The sequence below is a fragment of the Emys orbicularis genome, chromosome 4, assembly GCF_028017835.1.
Source record: "Emys orbicularis isolate rEmyOrb1 chromosome 4, rEmyOrb1.hap1, whole genome shotgun sequence".
Classification (NCBI taxonomy): Eukaryota; Metazoa; Chordata; order Testudines; family Emydidae; genus Emys; species Emys orbicularis.
Window position 1 is genome coordinate 133,377,312 of NC_088686.1, and position 26,906 is coordinate 133,404,217.

Below are 26,906 nucleotides of genomic sequence, written 5' to 3' on the forward strand. Positions count from 1 at the left end.
ATAGTTTCCGCCTTTTTTTCACCCACCTCCTCATTTCTTTACAAACTACAACCTGGGATATTAAATGCAATAAACTTTGTTCATGCAAGATTAAGGCTCCTCTATAGATTTGCAATTAGCTAGGAAATGCACAATCTCCTTGTAACGACACAAACAGCCCCTGCTCCCAATTCCCCACTTTGGGTGTACTGAGCATGCTCACCCGAACTGAGCATGCCCAGGAGGGTTGCTATACATGTCGTCACACCTGTAGCACTGGACATGACTTGCAGACCCCCTGGCAGGGCCATCCTTTGGCACACGCAGAATATGCGGCTGCGTAGGGCACCTGAAAATCTGGGGCACCCTGGGTCTTATTCGCGTAGCTGAATTTGCGTATCTTAAATCGACCCCCCCCCCGTAGTGAAGACCTGCCCTTAGTGTCCACCCTCCCGGCTCTTCCAGGCTCCCACAGCTGGTTGCTGCAGCCTGGTGACTCTTAGGCCTTGGCTACACTGGCAATTCACAGCGCTGCACTTGCTGCGCTCAGGGGTGTGAAAAAACACCCCCCCTGAGCGCAGCGAGTGCAGCGCTGTAAAGCGCCAGTGTAATCAGCACCTGCAGCGCTGCACGCTCCCTCGCAGCGCTGCAAGCTATTCCCCTCGGAGAGGTGGAGTACTTGCAGCGCTGCGAGAGAGCTCTCGCAGCGCTGGCGGCGCGACTACACTCGCGCTGTGAATCTGCGAGTGTAGCCAAGGCCTTACTCCTGAGGGGATCTAGTAACTTAAAAGTGAAAAAGTCTTCCAGCCTGCCAGGCCTATTAGCACATCATTGAAACCATTAAAGAGCCATTCAAGTGGTAATGAAGCCATTTAACAAGCATTTGCCAAACCCCAGGTATATATTGTCACTTTCTGAATTTACTGACAAAAACAGTTGTTCATTACTGTAATATTTACTCAGAACATGTTAGTCTACAGGACCTTAGTTTAAAATTTACTTTAAAAATATTTCGTTGGTGAAGATTATAAAATCACATCTCTAAAAAAATCCTTGCATAGATTTTTAGATGCACAATCATCTTTACCCTTAAATGCTTAGATCTTCAGATATACCGTTTTTTAAATAAATCCTTCAAAAGACCTCCCTTATCTAAAATACACATTTTAATTTTAATTACTATAGTAAAAAAAAACTTGCTTCCAAGTCTTCCTGTCCATCCCTTTCTCCCTTCATACACCCCTCCCTGCCGCTGAAGAGAGCTCTTAAAGGGACAACACCTCTTTCCTTCCAGATAGCTGGAGTTTCCCTTTCTTTACTTCTGACTATCTGATGAACTAGTTTTACAAGAACCCTCCAGCAAAATCAGTACCTTAGTAAGATATAAAATCCTTTGTTATGCCTAAAATCTTTGGAAACATATTTTATAAAGTTGCTGAAATTTCATATACATGTCTATTGTTATGGCGATCACACAAAGTAAATTAGTGTTCCCTTTTTCTAAAAGCAATGACACACTAAACCTCTGTGACTGATAATTTAAAATAATGTCTTTGTTTCAGTGAGTTATATATGTAGTAATCTGGAATGATTACTTTATGAAGGCTTAAGAGTACATTTAAAATATAAAATTGGCTTAGAAATACTGATTAAGAAAATGTAAAACAGAGAAGAGCTGCATCATGTATTCCATTATATTTAATGTTGTATTCCGCAGGCCAGCTGACTCACCCTTACTACAAAGTTTTTGCAAATAAATCTCTGACAAACTTCAGGACATATCAAAAAACCTGTGACTGACATTTTTTATTCCCAAATTTAGTGCTTTTAATTAGGTACCTTCTCCATGTCCATTCTGCATGAGGTAGAGGGTACGTGGGTCTCTGCGGGGCTGCCGTCGGGCAGAGGGGCACCTGTTTAATAATACTACGTAGGGCACCATAAATCTTAATGATGGCCCTGCCCCCTGGAGTACCCTTGTGGACCCCCAGGGGTCCGTGGACCCCAGTTTGAGAAACTCTACATTACATTTCAAGCACATGCAGGCTAATACATTGCATTAGGAATATGAGCATACATACTGCCTTTTTAACATCTAGGCAATGAAGCAATTTGAACAGACTTGCCTTCAACCAAAATAGATGCTTCAGTTTTGACACCTTCGGCTTCAAACTTGTATTTTCCAGCATGACTATCTTCTACTGTGTCTATCAGTTTGTGGACCAGGCCATATTTTTCAGAAGAGACTTCATCCAGGCCTGTTAGCTGCTGTGTAAAGGACAGAGAGACATTTTTTCTTTACAGGAACTATCAAATAGTTTGGCAGGACAAATGTCAGATGGGACTTTCTGGTTTATCAATATGGCTATTCAAAAGAAGATAACACACTAGAGCTGTTTGGAAAATGACTGTTCAACTGAAGGGAAATTTTCACACACACTCACACACCCCTTTTCATCAAAAAAATTTGGATTTTTTTGGGAGGGGGAGGAAAAGAAAATTTGGTCAACATTTTTAATAAAAAAAAATCATTTTCCATTAAAAATGTTGAACACATTTTCTTCAGAAAACTGAAAATCCAAACATTTTTGATGAAAATTGATTTTATTTATTATTTTTTTTTGGTGAAAATTTCCCTTCAGTTGAACTGTCATTTTCCATCAAAAAAAATCTGAATGGAAAATTCATCTCAATAAAACACCCCCACAGATATTCAGGACTATTTAGAAAAGCTGGATGAGCACAAATCCATGGGGCCAGATGTGCTGCATCCGAGGGTGCTAAAGGAGTTGGTGGATGTGATTGCAGAGCCATTGGCCATTATCTTTGAAAACTCATGGCAATCAGGGGAGGTCCCGGGTGACTGGAAAAAGGCTAATGTAGTGCCCATCTTTAAAAAAAGGGAAGGAGGAGGATCCAGGGAACTACAGGCCAGTCAGCCTCACCTCAGTCCCTGGAAAAATCATGGAGCAAGTCCTCAAGGAATCAATTCTGAAGCACTTTGAGGAGAGGAAAGTGATCAGGAACAGTCAGCATGGATTCACCAAGGGCAAGTCATGCCTGACTAACCTAATTGCCTTCTATGAGGAGATAACTGGGTCTGTGGATGAGGGGAAAGCAGTGGATGTGTTATTCCTTGACTTTAGCAAAGCTTTTGATACGGTCTCCCATAGTATTCTTGCCGGCAAATTAAAGAAGTATGGGCTGGATGAATGAACTATAAGGTGGATAGAAAGCTGGCTAGATCGTCGGGCTCAATGGGTAGTGATCAATGGCTCCATGTCTAGTTGGCAGCCGGTATCAAGTGGAGTGCCCCAAGGGTCGGTCCTGGGCCAGTTTTGTTCAATATCTTCATTAATGATCTGGAGGATGGCGTGGACTGCACTCTCAGCAAGTTTGCAGATGACACTAAACTGGGAGGAGTGGTAGATATGCTGGAGGGTAGGGATAGGATAAGAGGGACCTAGACAAATTAGAGGATTGGGCCAAAAGAAACCTGATGAGGTTCAACAAGGACAAGTGCAGAGTCCTGCACTTAGGACAGAAGAATCCCATGCACTGCTACAGACTAGGGACCGACTGGCTAGGCAGCAATTCTGCAGAAAAGGACCTAGGGGTTACAGTGGATAAGAAGCTGGATATAAGTCAACAGTGTGCCCTTGTTGCCAAGAAGGCTAATGGCATTTTGGGCTGTATAAGTAGGGGCATTGCCAGCAGATCGAGGGACGTGATCATTCCCCTCTATTCGACATTGGTGAGGCCTCATCTGGAGTACTGTGTCCAGTTTTGGGCCCCACACTACAAGAAGGATGTGGAAAAATTGGAAAAAGTCCAGCGGAGGGCAACAAAAATGATTAGGGGGCTGGAGCACATGACTTATGAGGAGAGGCTGAGGGAACTGGAATTGTTTAGTCTGCAGAAGAGACGAATGAGGGGGGATTTGATAGCAGCTTTCAACTACCTGAAAGGGGGTTCCAAAGAGGATGGATCTAGACTGTTCTCAGTGGTACCAGATGACAAACAAGGAGTAATGGTCTCAAATTGAAGTGGGGGAGGTTTAGGTTGGATATTAGGAAAAACTTTTTCACTAGGAGGGTGGTGAAGCACTGGAATGGGTTACCTAGGGAGGTGGTGGAATCTCCTTCCTTAGAGTTTTTAAGGTCAGGCTTGACAAAACCCTGGCTGGAATGATTTAGTTGGGGATTGGTCCTGCTTTGAGCAGGGGGTTGGACTAGATGACCTCCTGAGGTCCCTTCCAACCCTGATATTCTATGATTCTATGATATCACAAACCTGCTAATTTTTCTGCCTAGCCAAAGCAAATATTGTGGTCTTTTTAGCTTGCTTGCAGTCTTTTCTCCTGGAAGCCGGGTAGCACACCAAACATAGCAGCCAAATACAATGGAAGTGCAAAATTTCAAACTATTTGGATTATCAAGTGCAGTTCAAAATATTAACAAAAGATACAGGGAAACATTTGATTTTTTTTAATTGGGAGACAAAGCGAATTGGACTTGGGAAGTAAGAATGCTCAATGTATCAAATGAAACTGAATACAAAATCCAGGTGTGACAAAGTGGGAATTTTCTGTAGTATTTTTATGATGCTTGTGTGTGCCTCAGTTTCCCCCCTACATAGCTTTTCTACCCAGTGGGAGAAAAATGATTAAGTTTGCTATTGGGGCAGACAAAGAGATATGTGGGGGGTATGCCACTTAGCTGTCTGAGTGGACTGAATGGGTCATTAGAAGGACTGGTCAAGGTCAACCCTTATCAATGGAAAATCTGAGAAGAACATAGAAAACCCCAAAGGCCATATCACTGACACCTAGCAATCAACAACCCAGAGGAAATAGTTTTCCCCCACCTCTCACCCCTGGGTTTGAACTCAGCATGGACTTATCTGGAAAACAAAGGACTGGGAGGTGACCAAAAGGGAATAAAGAGTTGGTTTCTGGAAGAGGCTGGAAGCTCTCTACTGGGACTGACTAAGGAAGTCAACAGAGCCTGAAAAGGGAGTTAACTACAGCTTGGCTAGTGAATTACTCTGGCCTGCCTAGAATGGACTGTGCTTTAACCTTCGTTTCTCTATGCTAACCTAAGGACTTCCAGTGCTGTGATCCAGTAGACCAATATATCCTGCTCTGTTTTGAAAACTCTGCTTGGGTGTCACTACAAATACTTGCTGGGGTGCATTAGCTCCTGAAGTGTGTACAAGTCTCTAACCAGGAGTCCACTTCAGTGGGACTCGCTGAGGAGAGCTCATGGTATGAAAAAGGAGTGCTGAAACCCAGAGGCTCCAATCTAGGAGGCGGTGAGGCAGCAGGGCCTACCCTGAAGGACAAGTGGGACTCCGTGGAGGTCTGCCACACTGACTGGGTTACTCCAAAAGATTTTCTAAAAGCTGGGGTGTAGCACAGATCCTCTGTAGCAACAAGCAGCTCAAAACAGGGCATTTCCTCAGCTGTGTCCACCATGGCTCATCATTAATCCCCAGGTAAGATCCTATGTCTTGGTCACTATTGCTTAATTACTATGATATTCTTTGATTATTTAACTGGTAACCCTTCATGTAAGCACTGTTGGACTAATATATGCCCTACTAAGGGCCTGATCCGAAGTCCATTAAAGTCAATGTGCGTCTTTCCATTGACCTCAGTGGGCTTTGGATCAGGCCCTAATATATCTAAGCTGTCTCCATTCCTCTCCATCCCTACTCCTAAAACCTGGCTCCATGCCTGGGTCATTTCTCATCTGGACTACTGGAATCTCATCCTCAGTGGCCTTGTGACCCAAACCATTCTCCTGCATTGTATTGAGACATTGCATCTAATTTGTCTGATCTTAAGTGGTGCTGAGCATTGATTTCAATGAGCGCTGTGGATGGTCCACACCACACCTGAAGTTCCTTGGAGAAGGCACCTTGGTTTTCTTTGTGTTTCTGAATGCACCTAATACGTATATGCATTCTAAATAATCAGTAGTGGGGAGAAGAGAGGAGGCTCTTCCCTTCCCTGCCCATGTCAAGGAAAATGAGATGGAAAAAAACCTCACAATACCCTCCTAGTGTAGACTTGAGAATGCAAATGGCCCTGCGGTGGGATTGGGGAGGAACCCTGCCCAATTCCCCTTGGGAGGCTTGAGCCAAACAGGCTCGGGTGCAATCCCACACAGGTCAGACTCAGTGGCCAGGGAGACTAGTCTGCTGCCTTCCCTTACAGTGGAAACTGGGGCACCACCGCACAGGACCCTGACTCTCAGCCACAAGAAAGTGGGGCAGAGTGAGGAAACACCTTGCCATAATATCGCATGAAAGTTGTAGCCAGCGAGTGAAATAAGTCCTTGGTGTCCCAGGAAAACAGTGAGCTATTGCACCCTTACCTTGAATTCATCTTTAAACCAGATTCCCTCCACCTGATCGTTACTGAGGCTGCAAGACAGCACATCGGGTTTCCCTTTCTGGGCACTGACATCAGACAAACCTTTGTCGAAATGGCAATGTGATTCTGAACATACAGAGAGGAAAAGAGCCCACATGGGAAATGCACTGACCATTTGTTACACAAGAGAACATACTGGGGGAGTAACATCTGAGCACAAAAATGCCTGTGCAGATGGGAAGAACAGGCACCACTCTTATAAAAAGAAGTTCTACAGTAATAATCCCAAAATACTATTGGGCCGGATCCTCAGATGTTGTAAACTGACACTGACTTAATTGGGGTCATGCTGATATACATCAACTGAGGATCAGCCAACATTCTGCATGCAAGTCAAGTCAATATAATGGACAAGTAGATACACTACAAGCTTGATTTCAAGTGTGTTGTATTTAAGTGGGCACACGTATCTCAGTCCCTCATTCCCATAAGAAACTCAGCACAAAACCAGAACTATCTGGCATTATAGGCCTGATCCACACTCAGTTAAGTAGTCTTTATTCTCATGAGCAGCCTCATTGACTTCAGTGGTGTTAGTCAGATAAGGCCAACTAACATGAGTAAGAATTTTCTGGGTTGGATTTTATGTGCATTTTCATAAAGCAGAAAATTTGGCACTGAATGGGTCTCAGGGCTGTGGAAAAATGGAGATATTTGCACTGGACATTATTAGAAACAATAAAGTAAAAGGGTCTGTTTTGAACTACTGGGAGATGGCAAAGAAATATGGATACCTTACTTGAAAAGATATGGAAACTAATTTTTTTGTGAATTGGATAATGCCTATTCCTTGTGTGCTTTTAGTCTGTTTATTTCATAGGAAGGAGTTAGAAGGGCTTAGAGGGGGGTTCCAGAGAGATCTCACAATAATTCTAACAGCTATCATTAATATATACCATTTCTATTGCAAGGATCTCAAGGCACTTTAACAGACAATTATAAATCTCTTCCCAACCTCCTGGAAGTGGTGAAGTTACTATCTCCATTTAAAGATATGGAAGCTGAGACAAACATTTTCAAGTCTCCCCTTCCAGAGGTGTTGAGCACATGGAGCTCCCATCGACTTCAGCTACAAGTTGGGAGCATCAGCACTTCTGTAAATCAGATCCAAGTTAGGCACCCAAAACAGGAGAAACCCAAAATCAGTGACCACTTTTAAAAATCTGGGCCTGTGATTTACAAAGGAAAGGATCACAAAGGAAATTTGTGGCACAGTCACAGATAGAACAAGTATCAGAGGGGTAGCCATGTTAGTGTGGATCTGTAAAAAGCGACAAAGAGTCCTGTGGCACCTTATAAACTAACAGACGTATTGGAGCATAAGCTTTCGTGGGTGAATACCCAATTCATCTGACGAAGTGGGTATTCACCCACAAAAGCTTACGCTCCAATACGTGTTAGTCTATAAGGTGTGTGATAGACCCAGACCAGTTGGGAACAGCAGAGTAGCAGAAGGGAGATATACTGGCCACTGGATAAGTAGTTTTCTGTTCCCTGAGTGACCAGAGCAGGGGCTGCTCCAGGCTAATAGACCACCTGACTCCAATTAACCTGCTAAGAGTCAGGTGAGGCAGTTAAGCACCTGACTCTAATTAAGGCCCCTCTAATGCTATAAAAGGGCTCACTCCAGTCAAGCCAGGGGAGCAGGAAGTGTGTGTGAGGAACTGGGAGCAAGAGGTGTGCAAGAAACTGAGAGTGAGTATGCGTACTGCTGGAGGACTGAGAAGTGCAAGCGTTATCAGACATCAGGAGGAAGGTCCGGCGGTGAGGACAAAGAAGGTGTTGGGAGGAGGCCATGGGGAAGTAGCCCAGGGAGTTGTAGGTGTCGTGCAACTGTACCAGGAGGCACTCTAAACAGCTGCAGTCCACAGGGCCCTGGGCTGGAACCCGGAGTAGAGGGCGGGCCCGGGTTCCCCCCATACCTCCCAACTCCTGATCAAACACAGGCGGAATTGACCTGGACTATAGCTTCTACCAGAGGGGAAGGTCTCTGGACTGTTTCCTGACCCACAAGGTGAATCTGTGAAGCGAGCAAATCCGCCAATAAGCGCAGGACCCACCAAGGTAGAGGAGGAACTTTGTCACAGGTGCCACAGGACTCTTTGTTGCTTTTTACAGATAGAACAGAAAGCCTCCAAGTTCTCAGGCCTAGGACTCAACCACAAGATTATCCTTCTTCTCTAAAATACTAGAGCAATAGCACTATAAAAGCCATCAATGAAAAATGAATACCTCTTGCTTCATCTTGGAGAAAACCTCCTCTTCTTTTCCAGTCTCTGTTTTTCAAGGTTTCTTCTGCACTTAGTCCCCTGGCATTAAGGCCGCGCATCTGTCCTCTTCTGGCATCAGCCTGGACTCCACCATGATGGCCTGACATCTGATCATAACCTAGTGACCCTTCACCATGAACACCTGGCATTCTCCCATCAATGGAGCCATCCTGTAATTTACCTCCTGCACCAACAGCTGCTCCACCAAGGGCAGGATCCCTGCCATAAAGGGAACCCAAGTGTCCTAAACCACTATTACCACCACTGGCAACTGCTCCATCTAAGTTAGAATCTCTGCTGTCAAGTGAACCCGTGCCCCAAGCTCCTATGAATTCACCACCAGTACCAGGTCCTGCCCCACCTAGCACTAAACCTTTGCTATGTATGGAATCCAACACACCTGCCCCACCTACTCCAGCACCAGCACTGGTGCCAGCAAACATACCATCCTTATCATAGAAAGACTCCATGCCCTCTGCACCACTTAGACCAGCACCAGGCCCTGCTCCACTTACCTTACCATTCTTACCATAGAGAGACCCTATGCCTCCTGCACCTGCTCCTCCACTTAGCATAGAATCCTTGCCATCAACACCTATTCCACCTGCAACACCAGCACCAGCTCCACCTAACATGCCATCTTTGCCATAGCAAGAACCTGCACCACCTAAGCCAGCACCAATCCCAGCGCCAGCTCCCCCTAGCATAGCATCTTTGACCCCAGCACCATCTAGTCCACGTCCAGCACCAGCTCTACCTAGCATAGCATCCTTGCCAGAGAGAGAACCCATGCTTCCTGTACCTGCTAATCCAGCACCAGCACCACCAACACCATGTCCACCTAAAATCGGATCCTTACCATAGAGAGAGCCCATTCTTCCTGCACTATCTAGACCAGTACCAGCTCCACCTAGCATACCATCCTTACCACAGAGATAGCCCTCACCCCTTGAATCACCTAGACCAGCACTGTGCATACCATTCTTGCCATAGAGAGAACCCGTCAGATCCCCTGCTCCTCCTAATCCAGCATCAGCTCCACCAGGTATAGCATCCTTGCCAGAAAGAGTTCCCATCCTCCCTGAGCTACTTACACCAGCACCAAAACCAACAGCCCTGGAGCCAGCTCCACCTATCATTCCATTCTTACCATAGAGAGACACCATGCCCCCTGCACCACCAAAACCACTACCAGCCCCAGCTGCACCTGCTCCACCTAGCATACCATCATTACCATAGAGAGACCCCATGGCCCCTGGACTACCTAAATCATCACCACCAACACCAGTACCAGCCCCATCTCCACCTAGCATACCATCCTTACCATAGGGAGACCTAAATCCTCCTGCACCACCTAAACCAGCACTAGCACCACCAATCTCAGCCTCATCTCCACCAGCCACAGCCCCAACTGCACCTCTCATACCATCCTTACCATAAGGAGACTTCATGCCACATGCATCACCTAGACCAGCATCACGGGCACCAGCCCCAGCAAGCATATCATCCTTATCATAAAAAGACCTTATGCCTCCTGCACCTGTTGATCCAGCACTGGTTCCACCTTTCATACCATCCTTACCACAGAGAGAGCCCATGCCCCCTGCACCACCTGAGCCAGCACCACCAACATCAAATGCACCTAGTAAAGCAGATCTGCCACCAGGTGCACCCATGCCTCCAGCACCATCTAGTCCAATACCAACACCAGCTCCACCTAGCATAACATCCTTGCCATAGAGGGAGCCTGCACCTTCTGCACCACCAAGACCAGCACCAGCTCCCCCTAGCATGCCATCCTTACCATAGAGAGAACCCATGCCCCCTGCACCACCTAGTCCAGCACCAGAACCACCAGCTCCCCCTAGCATGCCATCCTTACCAAAGAGGGAGCTTGTGCCCCCTGCATCACCTGAGCCAGCACCAGAACCACCAGCTCCCCCTAGCATGCCATCCTTACCAAAAAGGAAGCTTGTGCCCCCTGCATCACCTGAGCCAGCACCACCAACATCAGATGCACCTAGTATAGCATCTCTGTCACCAAAAGCACCCATGTTTCCAGCACCATCTAGTCCAATACCAACACTGGCTCCACATAGCATAACATCCTTGCCATAGAGGGAGCCTGCATCCCCTGTACCACCAAGGCCAGCGCCAGAACCACCAGCTCCCCCTAGCATACCATCCTTGCCATAGAGGGATCCTATACTCCCTGCTCCTCCTAATCCAGCACCACCAGTGTCAGCACTGCCTTCCATGCCATGGAGAGATCCCAACTCTCCTGAGCCTCCTAACCTAGCACCAGCACCACCAAGCATGGAATCTCTACCACCTAAAGAACCCAACCCTCCTGCTCCCCCTAATCCACCACCAGAACCAGCTCCACCCAGCATAGAATCCTCACCATAAAAAGAACACAGATCCCCTTCTTCTATTGCACCACCCATACCAGCTCCACCTAACTTCAAGTCCTGGCCATGAATCTTTCCCACACGTCCACCGTCATTACTAGCCAAACCAAATTTATTCCCATTTGCCACTGAACCTCCATCTGTCCCTGCTCCAGAAAACTGGCTTTTCCCCATCCTTCCATCCTTCCCTACCCTTCCAGTTAGCCCATCTTGTCCCAAAGATCGATGTCGCCAATCAACATCCATTGAGGAGCCATAAAGTTCTCCACTACCATCTTGGTTACTTCCATACTGGCCATCTTTGCCCGTTCCGGTGCTTTTAAGGTGATTTTGATTCCCAAGGCCTTCTCCCTGTAGAAGTTCCTTGGCACGTTCTTCATCTGGCAACATGGACTTATCTGTCTGCCATCCATTTTTATCTGTTCCATCTCCTTCAGTTTGTCTGCTCTTTCCTCTGGCAGCTGCATTGTAGATGCATTGTTTGTTGATTGGAGAAGAAGCCATTCATAGGAAAGAAAAGCAATAGGAAAACAGTGAATAAAAATCTCACATAATGCTGCAGCCACCAAATGAAATATCATGCCATTGTAATGAGAAATGTATGAAAGGAGTGGAAATGAGAGCATTAAGTTTTGCACCAAGATTTTTATGATTTCATTCCAGGACATTTCACAATACAGAAATTTAATTTTTTGCATAACGGACATTTTCACACCCAGAATATATAAAACTCTTGCATGTTTCCAATGGACGTTTCAGTCAGAATTTTATGTTTCTCAGTCAAAAACCAACATTTTAAGTAGAAATGGGTCTGTTCTCACTCCAAAAAGGGACTTAAAGCTGACATGAAAGACAGTGCAACTTTTGCACCTCCATTTTGTAAATTTCAAAATGAAATGGTAGTTTACAGAGTTTTGTTTCAATTATTTTACCCACCCAGCTTTTATTTACTCATTTAGTTAAATGCATAAAAAGGGTGCCTAACTTATATGCACTAGGCACCCCTGACAAAACTTATATAACCTCCACTTCAAACAATGCCATACCCTCACAATCACAATTCCCTCCCATTTTCATATGTGCTTTGATGCTCATCAGATTCAGATTAGTTTGCACCACGGGAAGAGTGGAAGGCCCTGAGAGTGATAGTCACTCAACATTTTATTTTTGGGGTGATGCGGTGTTTAGCCTGAGGATGGGCAGACCCAAAGCCCCATCTAGCTTTTCATCCGCTGGGGGATGCTGTGGTTTTCAGAGGTACAGAGATAGCTGTTGCTGAGAGGAAAAGGGGCCTGTTGGAAGTAAACAAGAAAGTCTGTTATGGCAGTTGGAGACGAACATTTAATGCTCCTCCCCACATTCCACACCCAGCCCTCCCAACTCCCCTCTGCTGAGCAGCAGAGACCTCCTCAGGGGACTTACACAGGGGAGTCTAAACACACCAGTGAGACTGCCAGTAAATGGAGACTATCAGAGGCCTCTTAGAGGAGTTTGCATGGTGCCAGCAGCCAAGGATAGTGGGCCAACATAGACTCACAGAGATCAGTGTTGACCACAGGGCCGGCTCCAGTATTTCTGCCGCCCCAAGCAAAAAAAAAAAAAAAAAAAAAGACTGGCGGCGGCAATTGGGGGGGGCAAAAAAAAAGCCGTGATCGGCGGCGGCAGTTCGGCGGCAGGTCCCTCGCTCCTAGAGGGAGCGAGGGACCTGCTGCCCCCGAATTGCCGCACATGCCGCCCCTCTCCCTTGGCCGCCCCAAGCACCTGCTTGTTAAGCTGGTGCCTGGAGCCGGCCCTGGTTGACCAAGAGACACCCAGAGGATACCAGCAATAGCTAGCAGCCATCTTAGGCCACATGGGGGTTGACAGCAAACCCGATTGATCCTAAAGACATTTTAGGGAGGCCCTGTCTCAGTAGCTCCAGCCTAGAGGTATAATGGGACTGGAGTGAAAGGCCACTTCTGGCTGAATGTGTATCTATGGCAAGTTTAACAGGAAGCCTTCCCTGCAGACTAACCCCTGGCCCTCTGCTGGAGGGGTTTGTCCATCATCACTCAACAAGATGAGCTGCTTTGAGGGAGGTCTAAGTAAAATAGCTGAAAACACTATCCAGGTATCCTGAGGTAGCTTTAAACCTTGAAGAGGCCTGGCTCTAACTAGGTAACTGAGCCTACCAGATTAGGAAGGATCAGTCAACCCCACAGTTCCTGTCATGAGAGGTTGAGGGGATACCATGGACTCAAAGGCAACGTCTCTCTTGTACCTAGCCCTCTCCTGCATTCACCAAAAAGATCACGTACCCAGTGGCTAACAATCCCCACCATACTCCAAAGCACAGGGCCTACTACTACTACTGCAGGTTTGGGGCCCTGTCCCTCTAAATCGCCCACCCAAGGAGTAAATATTCCAGTCCTATATATAGGTTCAAATTTGCCTAAATTTTAGTTGTTCCTTAGGTGAGTTAAATAAGGATGTACACTACCAATTGTAAATATGGTTAACAGGCCAGAGATCTGGGGGTTCAAGTTTCCTCATTTATAATTAATGGAGACATCCTATCTCCTAGAACTGGAAGGGACCTTGAAAGGTCATTGAGTCCAGCCCCCTGCCTTCACTAGCAGGCCCATGTACTGATTTTGCCCCAGATCCCTAAGTAGCCCCCTCAAGGATTGAACTCACAACCCTGGGTTTAGCAGGCCAATGCTCAAACCACTGAGCTATCCCTCCCCCCAGTTGGGTTGAAGGTCAGCAACTTAATGAAGACGACAGATAGTTGATTTGGATATCCTAATTAGGAGGACCCTACTTTAGAAATAGCAGCACTTGGATAGGAATAGTAGATTTTTAGGTCAGAAAGGATAATTGTCATCATCTTGTCTGATCTATTGTGTAACCCAGGCCAGAGATTTTCACCCTGTAATTTCTTCATCAAGTTCCTATCTTGTAGTGGATTTGGGGTGTATTTTTAAGAGAGATCCAGTCTTGATTTAAAGTCTCTAAGTGATGGAGAATCCACTACATTGTAATAAATGAGTCTTATGGCAATAGGGAAAATGAGAGCTTGCAGGTTTTGTCAGTGTTCATAAGAAGGGGAATTATTCTCTGATCGCCATAGTCTTACTGAAGAGGAAGGCTGAAGTTACTTTCTAATCTGCTTCCAACTTTCCCAGATAGCAGTCCAGAGCCCCCAGCCTAACAATCAACTCCTGAGAGCAATCCATGTCTAACGGGAGGCCACCTGGTGACAAAGTTAGGTCCACCATAAGAAAGCAAAACCGAAGCTAAGGGAAGAATAGAGTGTTACTCACGTTCCACCTCAAGCCATGCACTAGAGGAGCAGATTCTGATATCGAGGGTGTAAGTCCCTTCGTCAGTGAGCTGTGTGTTTTTAATCACCAGCTGGTGGGTCAGGCCATCAGGAGAGATTGAGATTTTGTACTTGTCACTCTCCTCAATGGGATGTTTTCTATACAGCCACACGGCATCATAGCAGGGGCTGTATAGGCTGCATTCAAAGATGGCATTTCCTTGCTCATGGCAGTGCACTTCACTAAGCAAGTGTCGGAATCCCACAGGAATGGCTGCAATGGCAAATCAAGGGCTATTAGTCATGTAACATATTCTCCGTGGCAGGCAGCTCAGGTCTTTCAGGGAGAAAAGCTATGCTGGAGCCTAGGGAAGTCTCCTACACTCTGGGAGGCTGTGGGAAGAGTGTGTTACATGCCCCCCAAAACAACCCTCCCTTCTATTATATTTTATACAGGAGATATACAAAACGTATCTTGAAGCAAAATAATGTTGTTTCCCTCCTATTGGAGGCCACTATGGAAAGTTACAGTGGGACAGCTGCCACCTCCAGTCCCTCTGCAAGTCTTGGATGGGATGGCTCATTTCCCTTGCAAGGACCAAAAAGGAACAGCCCACTTCTGCATCCAATGACCAGGGTAGAATAGTGCCCATTCCCTCATAAGGACTCAGTTGAGACCCCCAAGAGGTGGTCTCTCCAAGTTAGGATTGAGGCCCATTGTCAGGAAAGTGTGGGTGAAGGGGTTGCTTGACTCACTAAGACTAAAAGTGGATGGATAGATGGATGAAAGAAGGAAAGAAAAATAATTTGAAGTCAGTGAGCTTTTGCTCAGGCAGAAAGAACAACTACCCTGAGATGTGCACCTTAGTCTACTTCTGAGCAGTACAGGAATATATTTGTTTTTTTATCTAACTAGGTACCTATACCTCACCACTGTGGTGTCTGAGCAGTTCACAATCATTCATGGACTTTTAGCCTTACAACACCCCTTTGAGGAAGGGGATTATTATCCTCATTTTACAGAAGGGGAATTGAGGCACAGGGTAAATTAAGTGTCAAACCCAAAGTCATACAAGAAGTCTGTGCTGAACTGAGAATTGAACCTATTCATCCTAATCCAGTGCCCCATCCACGTGACCACCTTTCCTACCCTTTCTCTCTTTGTCACAAGTGTATTATTAGAGAGTAAGAGCCTTTGCCTGCATAGACTTCAGTGGCTATTGGTTTCCACTGATGAGTTTGGAATTTAGTCCCAGATTAGATTTCCCATCTGAAATGGGTTCTTAACACATCCTGGCAAAGTGCATGTTTATAAAGCTCAGGTCCCTACAGTCAGCTTCTAACTCAGTTGAGAAGACATCCACATCCTCCACTTTGATCTGGTACACGCCGGCATCTTCCAGCTGCAGGTGGTTGATGGTGAAGTTGTACTTTTTCCCTGCCTGCCTTAGACAGTGCTTTACTTTGTCATCGTTGAATCCATAATTGATCAGCTGGCCATCCTAAAGGGAGAAAAGAGGCAATTTGCTGAATTAGAGCAATGCACTTGTTTAAATAGAAAGACATTAAATGGGTTTAAAGCACCAACCCAAAACTACCTGAATTCCTAAATGCAATATGTTAAGTGTGAAACACTCGATTTCTAGCATACGGAAGCCCCAGAGATCCAAATCCCTTCAAACACATTACGCCAAATTCATCCCTGCTACAACTCCATTGATGTCTATGAGTTATACCAGGGATGGCTAAGAACATAAGAATGGCCATATTGGGTCAGAGCAATGGTTCATCTAGCACAGTATCCTGTCTTCCAACAATGGCTAATGTTTCAAAGGGAATGAATAGAAGAGGGCAATCGTCAAGTGATCCATCCCCTGTTGTCCACTTCCAGCATCTGGCAGTCAAAGGCTTATGAACATCCAGAACATGGTGTTGCATCCCTGACCATCTTAGCTAATAGCCACTGATGGACCTACCCTCCAGGAACTTATCTAATTCTTTTTTGAATCCAGTTATAGTTTTGGCCTTCACACATCCCTTGGCAATGAGTTCCACCGGTTGACTGTTCGTTGTGTGAAGAAGTACTTCCTTTTGTTTATTTTAAACTGGCTGCCTATTAATTTCATTGAGTGACCCCTGGTTCTTGTGTTATGTGAAGGGGTAAATAACACTTCCCTAGTCACTTTCTCAACACCATTCATGATTCTATAGACCTCTATCGTATCCCCCCTTAGTTGTCTCTTTTCCAAACTGAATAGTCCCAGTCTTTTTAATCTCTTCTCATATGGAAGCTGTTTCATATCCTTAATCATTTTTGTTGTTCTTCTCTGTACCTTTTCCATTTCTAATAAATCTTTTTTGAGATGGGGTAAGCAGAACTTCACACAGTACTCAAGGTGTGGGTGTAGCATGGATTTATATAGTGGCATTATGATATTTACTCTTATTATCTGTCCCTTTCCTTAGGGTTACCATATTTCAACACTGAAAAAAGAGGACACTCCACGGGGGCCTGGCCCTGCCCCAACTCCGCCCCTTCCCCACCCCCAGCCCCACCACAACTCCGCCCAGCCCCGCCCCAACCCCGCCCCTTCCCCAAAGCCCCTACCCCAACTCTGCCCCCTCCTCTGAGCACCCTGCATTCCCCCTCCTCCCTCCCGCTCTGATCTTGGTTGGGGATTGCTAAGTGCTTCCCTGCTCCCCACTCGCCCTGCAGCCCCCCCCCCCCGCCCCTGCAGCCTCTGTGACCCCTGCTCCCCACTCACCCTGCAGCCCCTGCACCCCCCGCCCCTGCAGCCTCTGTGACCCCTGCTCCCCACTCGCCCTACAGCCTCTGCGCCCCCCGCCTGCCCTGCCCCTGCGCCCCCTGCCTGCCCTGCCCCTGCGACCCCTGCTCCCCACTCGCCCTGCAGCCCCTGCACCCCCCTGCCCCTGCAGCCTCTGCGCCCCCCGCCTGCCCTGCCCCTGCACCCCCCCGCCCCTGCAGCCTCTGTGACCCCACCGCTCCTCACTCGCCCTGCAGCCCCTGCACCCCCCTGCCCCTGCCTGCCCTGCTCCTCCTCGCCCTGCAGCCCCTGCACCCCCCCGCCCCTGCAGCCTCTATGCCCCCATCTGCCCTGCTCCCCCGCTCACCCGGCAGCCTCTGCCTGCTGGGGGCTTCAGACGCTCGGCAGCGCGGGTCCCTGGACCCCGGCCGCAGCTTCCTTCCTGCTGCCGAGCACGTTCCCTGGCCTGTCTGTCCCCGCCGGAAACAGCTCCCGCGGCGCCGGGTTCCAAGCTGCGCGGGGCAACGGGGCCACAGGAAGGGTCCCCCAGTGGCCGGGGGGTCCCCGCCCGCGAGGGAAGCCCGAGCCACACACCCCCCCCCCCCCCCCCCGTTCCCCACCTGAGCATTGTAGCTGGGGCAGCTGGGCTGCACTGCGGACCCGGCGGACCATGCTGGACGGACCCTGGCTTATGCCTCCCTATTTCCCTGGGCATGTCCGGCTCTTTGGAAATTCCCCCCGGACGGGGATTTGAGCACCAAAAAGCCGGACATGTCTGGGGAAATCCGGACATATGGTAACCCTACTTTCCTAACAGTTCCTAACATTCTATCCACTGGATCACCTTTGTCCACATGTTTGTTGGCCCTATAGCAGGGGTCGGCAACCTTTGTCACGTGGCTTGCCCCCATTGGCCTGGAGTGGCGAACCGCTGCGATCAGCTGAACCTGCGGACACGGCAGGTAAACAAACCGGCCCGGCCTGCCAGGGTGCTTACCCTGGCGAGCCGCATGCCAAAGGTTGCCGACGCCTGCCCTATAGCCTATTATTGCTGATAATGGGCAGTTGCTGCTCATTGCTTATGAAAACTGACTTCACAATGAGCCCTGTACAGAACTCTCTTAAATGAGGAAAAAATATTTATTTGCCTGATTCACATGGCATTTTGAGGCTTAATTAATTAGTTTCTCATTGTAGCTTTGAAGATGTAAATGCTCAGGGTGCTTACTCTCTCCTAATGTGGATGGAATAGCTTGTGATCAAACTGCCCTCCAATTTTTGATTTTACTCACAATCTCTGCTACCATTTGTGGCTGCATGGACCACTTCCCCACCCATTTGTTTCATAGCTTCACAGAGTTTAAGGGCAGAAGGGACCATTAGATCATCTAGTCTGACTTCCTCTATAACACAGGCCGGAGAATTTCCCCAGTTATCGCTGTGTTGAGTCCAGTAACTTGTGTTTGGCTAAAGCATATCTTCCAGAAAGACATGCAGTCTTGATCTGAAGACTTCAAGAAATGGAGAATCCACCATTTCCGTTGGTAGTTTGTTCCAATTGTTAATCACGCCCGCTGTTAAAAATGTGCACAGTATACAGAGGTAAACCCACCTCGCTACTACTGCTCACCAGTAGCGTAGCTAGCGGGGTGCAGGGGAAGCAGCTGCTTCCCCCGCCTTTCCAAAAGCGGCCGGAGGAGTGAGGGGGGGCGCAGGCTGGCGGCCCGCAGCACGGCCGGCAGCCATGGGGGGGCGGTGGGCACGGCCGGAGGAGCGGGGGGGGGGAGGGGCGCAGGCTGGCGGCCCGCAGCACGGCCGGCAGCCATGGGGGGGCAGCAGGCGCGGCCGGAGGAGCGGGGGGGCGCAGCATGGTGGCCGGCAGCTGCAGCCGGAGGAGCGAGGGGGGGGGCTACGGGGGTGGCACGGCAGGGCCGGAGGAGCCATGGGGGGGGAGGGGCGGTGCGGCCGGAGGAGGAGCTAAGGGGGGGCACGGAGCAGTCGGAGGAGGAGCCAAGGGGAGGGCGCCTTTTTTATGTTTGCTCCCCCTCCTCTTAGAAGCTGGCTACGCCACTGCTGCTCACCACTCCTTGTTCATACAGCCAAAGATCCCGTTATCTCTTTTTGATACACGTTGCACTGAGAGTTCATTTGGCACTGCATAAATGTCTCTAAAACAGCTATAAAAACTGCATACATAGGAAAGGCATATTAGGAAAATATTTAATGTATTTTTAGCTGTTTCTGAATGCAATGTAGCAGCAGGAAATGAGGAAGAGGACTCAGCACCATGTGATCATCCTGCTGTTCATAATCACTTGCACCATCTAATGACCATGGCTGTGAACTTCTGTAACTAGGTCTAATTTTTAATTTCCTTGAGAGTCCTCTTTGAAAGAAGACAGGGACACAATGCCCATCAAAATGAATGAGACTAATCTAAATTTGCTGATTTGAGACTGCAGGCATCAATTTATTGCCTGTGGGGTTCTTGAATTTCCATGGAGGACCCTGATGGACTTGAATCTTTATTGTAACCCCTTCATCTTCTGCGCTTCAGGTTTCATGCCACATCCACCAGCAGAGGACAACTGGATGGGACTCCCACTTCAATTATGCTCCTTAATCAACGAAAGGGGTTGCTATTGAGAGACACATTATAAAGCAATTCTTACACACTCAGTTGCTGCACAGTGAATCGGGCACGTTATGAGTCAGATCTAAGTGACCACTGTAATCTCAGCATGGCTTGATCTAGCCACTTCATCTCCCACCTTACCTTGTACAGGTAAATTCTGCTCTCAGGATTTTTCAGGTCCATCTCTAGATGGAATGTAGCATTCCCCTCCTTATTGACCTTGATGTGTTTGAGGTTTGTGACACTGTAGATATACTGTGAAGGACAGACACAAGCACATGGTATATGATAGGGCTGGCTTTGGTAGATCTTCCATTAGATTGTCAAAATGGGGTGGAACCTACTCTACCCACCACTGTATCAGTGTAGCAAAAGGCACAGCACTAGCCCTCCACTTTTTGCTGCTTTAGGCAAGCTGGATAGTACCCAGCAGCCTCCTGGTCACTCATACACAAAGCAAACACCATTGGTCCAATTTTCAAACATGGTTGCCGGTATTGGTTGACCTAATTCTACATTTGAGTGTGTAAATCAGCACTTAGGTGCACAAATATCCATCACAGGCACCCAAATACAAAATTCAGCACCCAGGTTTTAAAAAATGGGCTCCCTGGTACCAATTCCACCAATACCTTGCAAAGTGAAGTCCCCTGAAATTACAGGAGTTACACACAGGTCAGGCTGGAATTGAGCCTTCTTTGTTGTATTGCCACTAATATTTTGCTGCCCTTGGGTAAAATGTTCAAAAGCATCTAAGTGACTTAGGAGCTTAAATCCCATTTTCTAAAGTGATTTAGGGCCTTAGGAGCTTAAGTCTCATTGAAATCCAATGGTTTTCAAGGTTTGTCTTACCTGTTGTTGCTTGTCCTCTCTGTCCTTCTTCATCTGCTGAAGCTTCCTCAGCATCCCACGGAAGTCAACAATCCCATGCTTTAAACAGATTTTCTCATAATCCTTCCTATCGGCATTCAGCAGCAACTGCCAGACCTGTTCCATGTCAACTTCCTTCTTCTGTGCAGGTAGTGGAGTTCTAAGGAACAGTCACAGGAGGAAAAACTGGGAGTTTAGATAGGCAACAGGGAGCATCTCTTTCCTCTTATAGAATCATAGAATCATAGAATATCAGGGTTGGAAGGGACCTCAGGAGGTCATCTAATCCAACCCCCTGCTCAACCTAAACCTCCCCCTCTGCAACTTGAGACCATTACTCCTTGTTCTGTTATCTGGTACCATGAGAACAGTCTAGATCCATCCTCTTTGGAACCCTCTTTCAGGTAGTTGAAAGCAGCTATCAAATTCCCCCTCATTCTTCTCTTCTGGAGACTAAACAATCCCAGTTCCCTCAGCCTCTCCTCACAAGTCATGCGCTCCAGACCCCTAATCATTTTTGTTGCCCTCCGCTGGACTCTTTCCAATTTTTCCACATCCTTCTTGTAGTGTGGGGCCCAAAACTGGACACAGTACTCCAGATGAGGCCTCACCAATGTCGAATAAAGGGGAACGATCACGTCCCTCGATCTGCTGGCAATGCCCCTACTTATACAGCCCAAAATGCCGTTAGCCTTCTTGGCAACAAGAGCACACTGTTGACTCATATCCAGCTTCTCGTCCACTGTGACCCCTAGGTCCTTTTCTGCAGAACTGCTACCTAGCCATTCGGTCCCTAGTCTGTAGCTGTGCATGGGATTCTTCCGTCCTAAGTGCAGGACTCTGCACTTGTCCTTGTTGAACCTCATCAGGTTTCTTTTGGCCCAATCCTCTAATTTGTCTAGGTCCCTCTGTATCCGATCCCTACCCTCTAGTGTATCTACCACGCCTCCTAGTTTAGTGTCATCAGCAAACTTGCTGAGAGTGCAGTCCACACCATCCTCCAGATCATTAATAAAGATATTAAACAAAGCCGGCCCCAGGACCGACCCTTGGGGCACTCCACTTGAAACTGGCTGCCAACTAGACATGGAGCCATTGATCACTACCTGTTGAGCTCGACGATCTAGCCAGCTTTCTAACCACCTTACAGTCCATTCATCCAGCCCATACTTCTTTAACTTGGCAGCAAGAATACTGTGGGAGACCGAATCAAAAGCTTTGCTAAAGTCAAGGAATAACACATCCACTGCTTTGAGCAGGGGGTTGGACTAGATGACCTCCTGAGATCCCTTCCAACCCTGATATTCTATGATTCTATGATTCAAAGCAGGACCAATCCCCAACTAAATCATCCCAGCCAGGGCTTTGTCAAGCCTGACCTTAAAAACCTCTAAGGAAGGAGATTCCACCACCTCCCTAGGTAACCCATTCCAGTGCTTCACCACCCTCCTAGTGAAAAAGTTTTTCCTAATATCCAACCTAAACCTCCCCCTCTGCAACTTGAGACCATTACTCCTTGTTCTGTCATCTGGTACCATGAGAACAGTCTAGATCCATCCTCTTTGGAACCCTCTTTCAGGTAGTTGAAAGCAGCTATCAAATTCCCCCTCATTCTTCTCTTCTGCAGACTAAACAATCCCAGTTCCCTCAGCCTCTCTTCATAAGTCATGTGCACCAGCCCCCTAATCATTTTTGTTGCCCTCCGCAACTTAATTTACCCCTCTTTCATTCTTCATCCCCACCCTTTCTGGAGGTCATATCCACCAGCAAATGAAGACTAGACCGGATGGGACTCTTTCTGAGACACATTGATGCTGCTCCTTAATTGGCCAGAGGTGTTACTGTTGAGATACATGCCACGTGTCTCTGTACCCTTTTTCAGCCATTTCCCCAATAAGTTCAGTGTGAGCTAAAATGCAGGAGCAGAAGAGACACAGATCCCTCAAGGCAAACTTTGTGATACAAGACAGTATCAGCAGCACAACCCTGTAGATGCCTTCTACTGGAGAGCACTGGCACCTCAGCCCCAGAGCCAGTAGCAGAGCACTTTCTATGTGGTGACTCAAAGCAAGCAGAAGCAGGTAGTGTTGCCTGGATGGTTTGTGAAGGGTGGATAGTCACCCCTGCCACAAAGGCTAAACAAGCCTCTTTTATGACACTGGTCCTGCCCCGGGGCCACTCACCGCTTCCTTAACATTTTCCTGAAGTCCTGCAACTCTTTCTTCATGTCTATAAGAAAAAGAAATGGTAGGATGTGAAAATGGAGTCACCCAACAGGACGTAACACAGAACCAAAAAGAGCTTTAGAAAAATGAAGGCCACCATGGTGCAAAGTGGCCACTGATTTGGGATCTCTCCACTAATAGGTGTCCAAATTGAGACATCTTAGGCCACTTCTGAAAATTTAGCTGAAAACGCACTATTGCAGCTAAATGGCAAGCTGTGTTTTAGATCCCTTTTAGTCCCTCTAGTGCACCCTTTAGGTGACAGGCCTGTCTTCCTCTCACCTTTCATACCGAGCAACCACGCTGGGACTGGATCTCTGGGTGGCAGCCCCCTTATTTCCCAACCACATTAACACAACAGGTCCAACTGGGCTTGGCACCTGTAAACCATTTTTCTTCAGGGGCTTGTGAGTGACTCAGAAACGGCTTCTTCAAAATCAAAGCACTATTTATTCATCCAAAGGTACATAACAAGCAGAGAAAAGGGATAAAACAACAAAAGGCCTATACACCTGGGTCTTACCTAAACTTTATTCTTTTCTTGTAAGTTTTGGGTAAGTTCCACTCAGCTCAGACACCCCTTTTCCTGAGAAAGACAGACAGCTCCTGAAGCATTCTCTGTCTCTCTCTGTCAAAGATCCATCCCCAGCCTCTACTGCCTGCTCAATCCCCCTTTCTTCCTAGGCCAGAGACTTTAATAGTTTAATATCCCCTTTGATCCCAGATGTGGGCCTGAGAAAAATAAACCTGGCTAGCTGAGTTGGAGCCAGACAGGTGGACATTCTCTTATTATTAGCTTCCCCACTGTTTCTCTCTGATGGTACCTTTTCTTTGCCATTGTTCTATTTCTTGTTTGTTTCCCCTAACAGTCTCCTTTGATTCTGCTTCTTGCAGCCAGGCTGGATAATATCAAGCAGGTTAACTGAAGTGCCTATGATATTCATAGAACATAATATAGATAGCTCTCTTGTTCTTCACACTTACCCTCCTGAGGCTCAGTGGGGAATGGTTTTGTTGTTTTCTTGAAACTAACTGATGAGTTGGGAGAGGAGATAGAGCAAAGAAATAAAAGAAAAAAAATCATTAGGTAACACAGCCACCATAATAATAATACTAACAATAGACAACCCGCCAACCTTAAGCATATTCTCACCAGCAACCATGCACCGCACCATAACAACTCTAACTCAGGAACCAACCCATGCAACAAACCTCGATGCCAACTCTGCCCACATATCTACACCAGCAACACCATCACAGGACCTAACCAGATCAGCTACAACATCACCGGCTCATTCACCTGCACGTCCACCAATGTTATATATGCCATCATGTGCCAGCAATGTCCCTCTGCTATGTACATTGGCCAAACTGGACAGTCACTACGCAAGAGGATAAATGGACACAAGTCAGATATCAGGAATGGCAATACACAAAAACCTGTAGGAGAACACTTCAACCTCCCTGGCCACACAATAGCAGATGTTAAGGTAGCCATCTTACAGCAAAAAAACTTCAGGACCAGACTCCAAAGAGAAACTGCTGAGCTCCAGTTCATTTGCAAATTTGACACCATCAGATCAGGATTAAACAAAGACTGTGAATGGCTATCCAACTACAGAAGCAGTTTCTCCTCCCTTGGTGTTCACACCTCAACTGCTAGCAGAGCACCTCACCCTCCCTGATTGAACTAACCTCGTTATCTCCATACTGATTTATACCTGCCTCTGGAAATTTCCATTATTGCGTCTGATGAAGTGGGCATTCACCCACGAAAGCTTATGCTCCAATACTTCTGTTAGTCTTAAAGGTGCCACAGGACCATCTGTTGCTACTAACAAGCCTTAATACTTATACAAGTGTCTTCCATCCCAGGATCTCTAATCTGTGAAAGTCACAGGGAAATCCCAGCCTGGATTTTTGTGTCCAGGTGTCATGGATTCCCAATAACTCCCAGTTATTAGTAAATATTTAGACTCATAGACTTTAAGGTCAGAAGGGACCATTATGATCGTCTAGTCTGACCTCCTGCACAACGCAGGCCACAGAATCTCACCCACCCACTTTTGTAACAAACCCCTGACCTATGTCTGAGCTATTGAAGTCCTCAACTTGTGGTTTAAAGACTTCAAGGTGCAGAGAATCCTCCAGAAAGTGACCTGTGCCCTATGCTGCAGAGGAAGGCGAAAACCCCCCAGGGCCTCTGCCAATCTGCCCTGGAGGAAAATTCCTTCCCGACCCCAAATATGACAATCAGCTAAACCCTGAGCATGTGGGCAAGACTCACCAGTCAGACACCCAGGAAGGAATTCTCTGTAGTAACTCAGATCCCACCCCATCTAACATCCCATCACAGGCCATTGGGCATATTTACCGCTAATAATCAAAGATCAATTAATTGCCAAAATTAGGCTATCCCATCATACCATCCCCTCCATAGACTTATCAAGCTTAGTCTTGAAGCCAGATATGTCTTTTGCCTCCACTGCTCCGCTTGGAAGGCTATTCCAGAACTTCACTCCTTGGATGGTTAGAAACCTTTGTCTAGTTTCAAGTCTAAACTTCCTGATGGCCAGTTTATATCCATTTGTTCTTGTGCCCACATTGGTACTGAGCTTAAATAATTCCTTTCCCTCCCTGATATTTATCCCTCTGATATATTTATAGAGAGCAATCATATCTCCCCTCAGCCTTCTTTTGGTTAGGCTAAACAAGCCAAGCTCTTTGAGTCTCCTTTCATAAGACAGGTTTTCCATTCCTCGGATCATCCTAGTCGTCCTTCTCTGTACCTGTTCCAGTTTGAATTCATCCTTCTTAAACATGGGAGACCAGAACTGCACACAATATTCCAGATGAGGTCTCACCAGTGCCTTGTATAATGGTACTAACACCTCCTTATCTCTACTGGAAATACCTCGCCTGATGCACCCCAAGACCGCATTAGCTTTTTTCACAGCCATATCACATTGGTGGCTCATAGTCATCCTGTGATCAACCAATACTCCGAGGTCCTTCTCCTTCTCTGTTACTTCCAACTGATGTGTCCCCAGTTTATAACAAAAATTCTTGTTATTAATCCTTAAATGCATGACCTTGCACTTTTTACTATTAAATTTCATCCTATTACTATTACTCCAGTTTACAAGGTCATCCAGATCTTCCTGTAGGATATCCCGGTCCCTCTCTGTATTGGCAATACCTCCCAGCTTCGTGTCATCCACAAACTTTATTAACACATTCCCACTGACTTTTTGTGCCAAGGTCAGTAATAAAAAGATTAAATAAGATTGGTCCCAAAACCGATCCCTGAGGAACTCCACTAGTAACCTCCCTCCAGCCTGACAGTTCACCTTTCAGTATGACCCGTTGTAGTCTCCCCTTTAACCAGTTCCTTATCCACCTTTCAATTTTCATATTGATCCCCATCTAATTCCCCATGTGGAACTGTATCAAATGCATTACTGAAATCGAGGTAAATTAGATCCACTGCATTTCCTTTGTCTAAAAAATCTGTTACCTTCTCAAAGAAGGAGATCAGATTGGTTTGGCACGATCTACCTTTTGTAAAACCATGTTGTATTTTGTCCCAATTACCATTGACCTCAATGTCCTTAACTACTTTCTCCTTCAAAAATTTTTCCAAGACCTTGCATACTACAGATGTCAAACTGACAGGCCTGTAGTTACCCGGATCACTTTTTTTCCTTTTCTTAAAAATAGGAACTATGTTAGCAATTCTCCAGTCATATGGTACAACTCCTGAGTTTACAGATTCATTAAAAATTCTTGCTAATGGGCTTGCAATTTCATGTTCCAGTTCCTTTAATTTGTATTATAGCAGTACCTAGAAGCTCCAACCAAGATCAGAACCCCTTTGAGCTAGCTGTACATACACATAGGAAGAGGCTGTCCCTGCCCCAAAGATCTTATAATCTAAATTGATAAAGGAAATATTACCACCCCCATTTTACAGATGGGGAACTGAGGCACAAGAAGACTAAAAGTCTT

The 26,906-nt window shown here is 46.8% G+C and overlaps 1 protein-coding gene across 1 annotated transcript in view; it reads right to left on the minus strand.

The window, feature by feature from the left end:
- The window catches only part of IGFN1 (immunoglobulin like and fibronectin type III domain containing 1), a 50,480-nt gene that overhangs the window by 17,267 nt on the left and 6,307 nt on the right, over positions 1 to 26,906 (minus strand). Inside the window, exons 5-12 of the mRNA XM_065403399.1 lie at positions 23,883 to 23,930; positions 22,857 to 22,902; positions 20,656 to 20,833; positions 19,945 to 20,058; positions 15,734 to 15,905; positions 14,405 to 14,677; positions 6,360 to 6,484; positions 2,106 to 2,247 (exon numbers count right to left, since the gene is read on the minus strand). Of these exons, the coding sequence (XP_065259471.1) occupies positions 2,106 to 2,247; positions 6,360 to 6,484; positions 14,405 to 14,677; positions 15,734 to 15,905; positions 19,945 to 20,058; positions 20,656 to 20,833; positions 22,857 to 22,902; positions 23,883 to 23,930 (1,098 nt within the window). The remainder of the gene's footprint in view (positions 1 to 2,105; positions 2,248 to 6,359; positions 6,485 to 14,404; positions 14,678 to 15,733; positions 15,906 to 19,944; positions 20,059 to 20,655; positions 20,834 to 22,856; positions 22,903 to 23,882; positions 23,931 to 26,906) is intronic.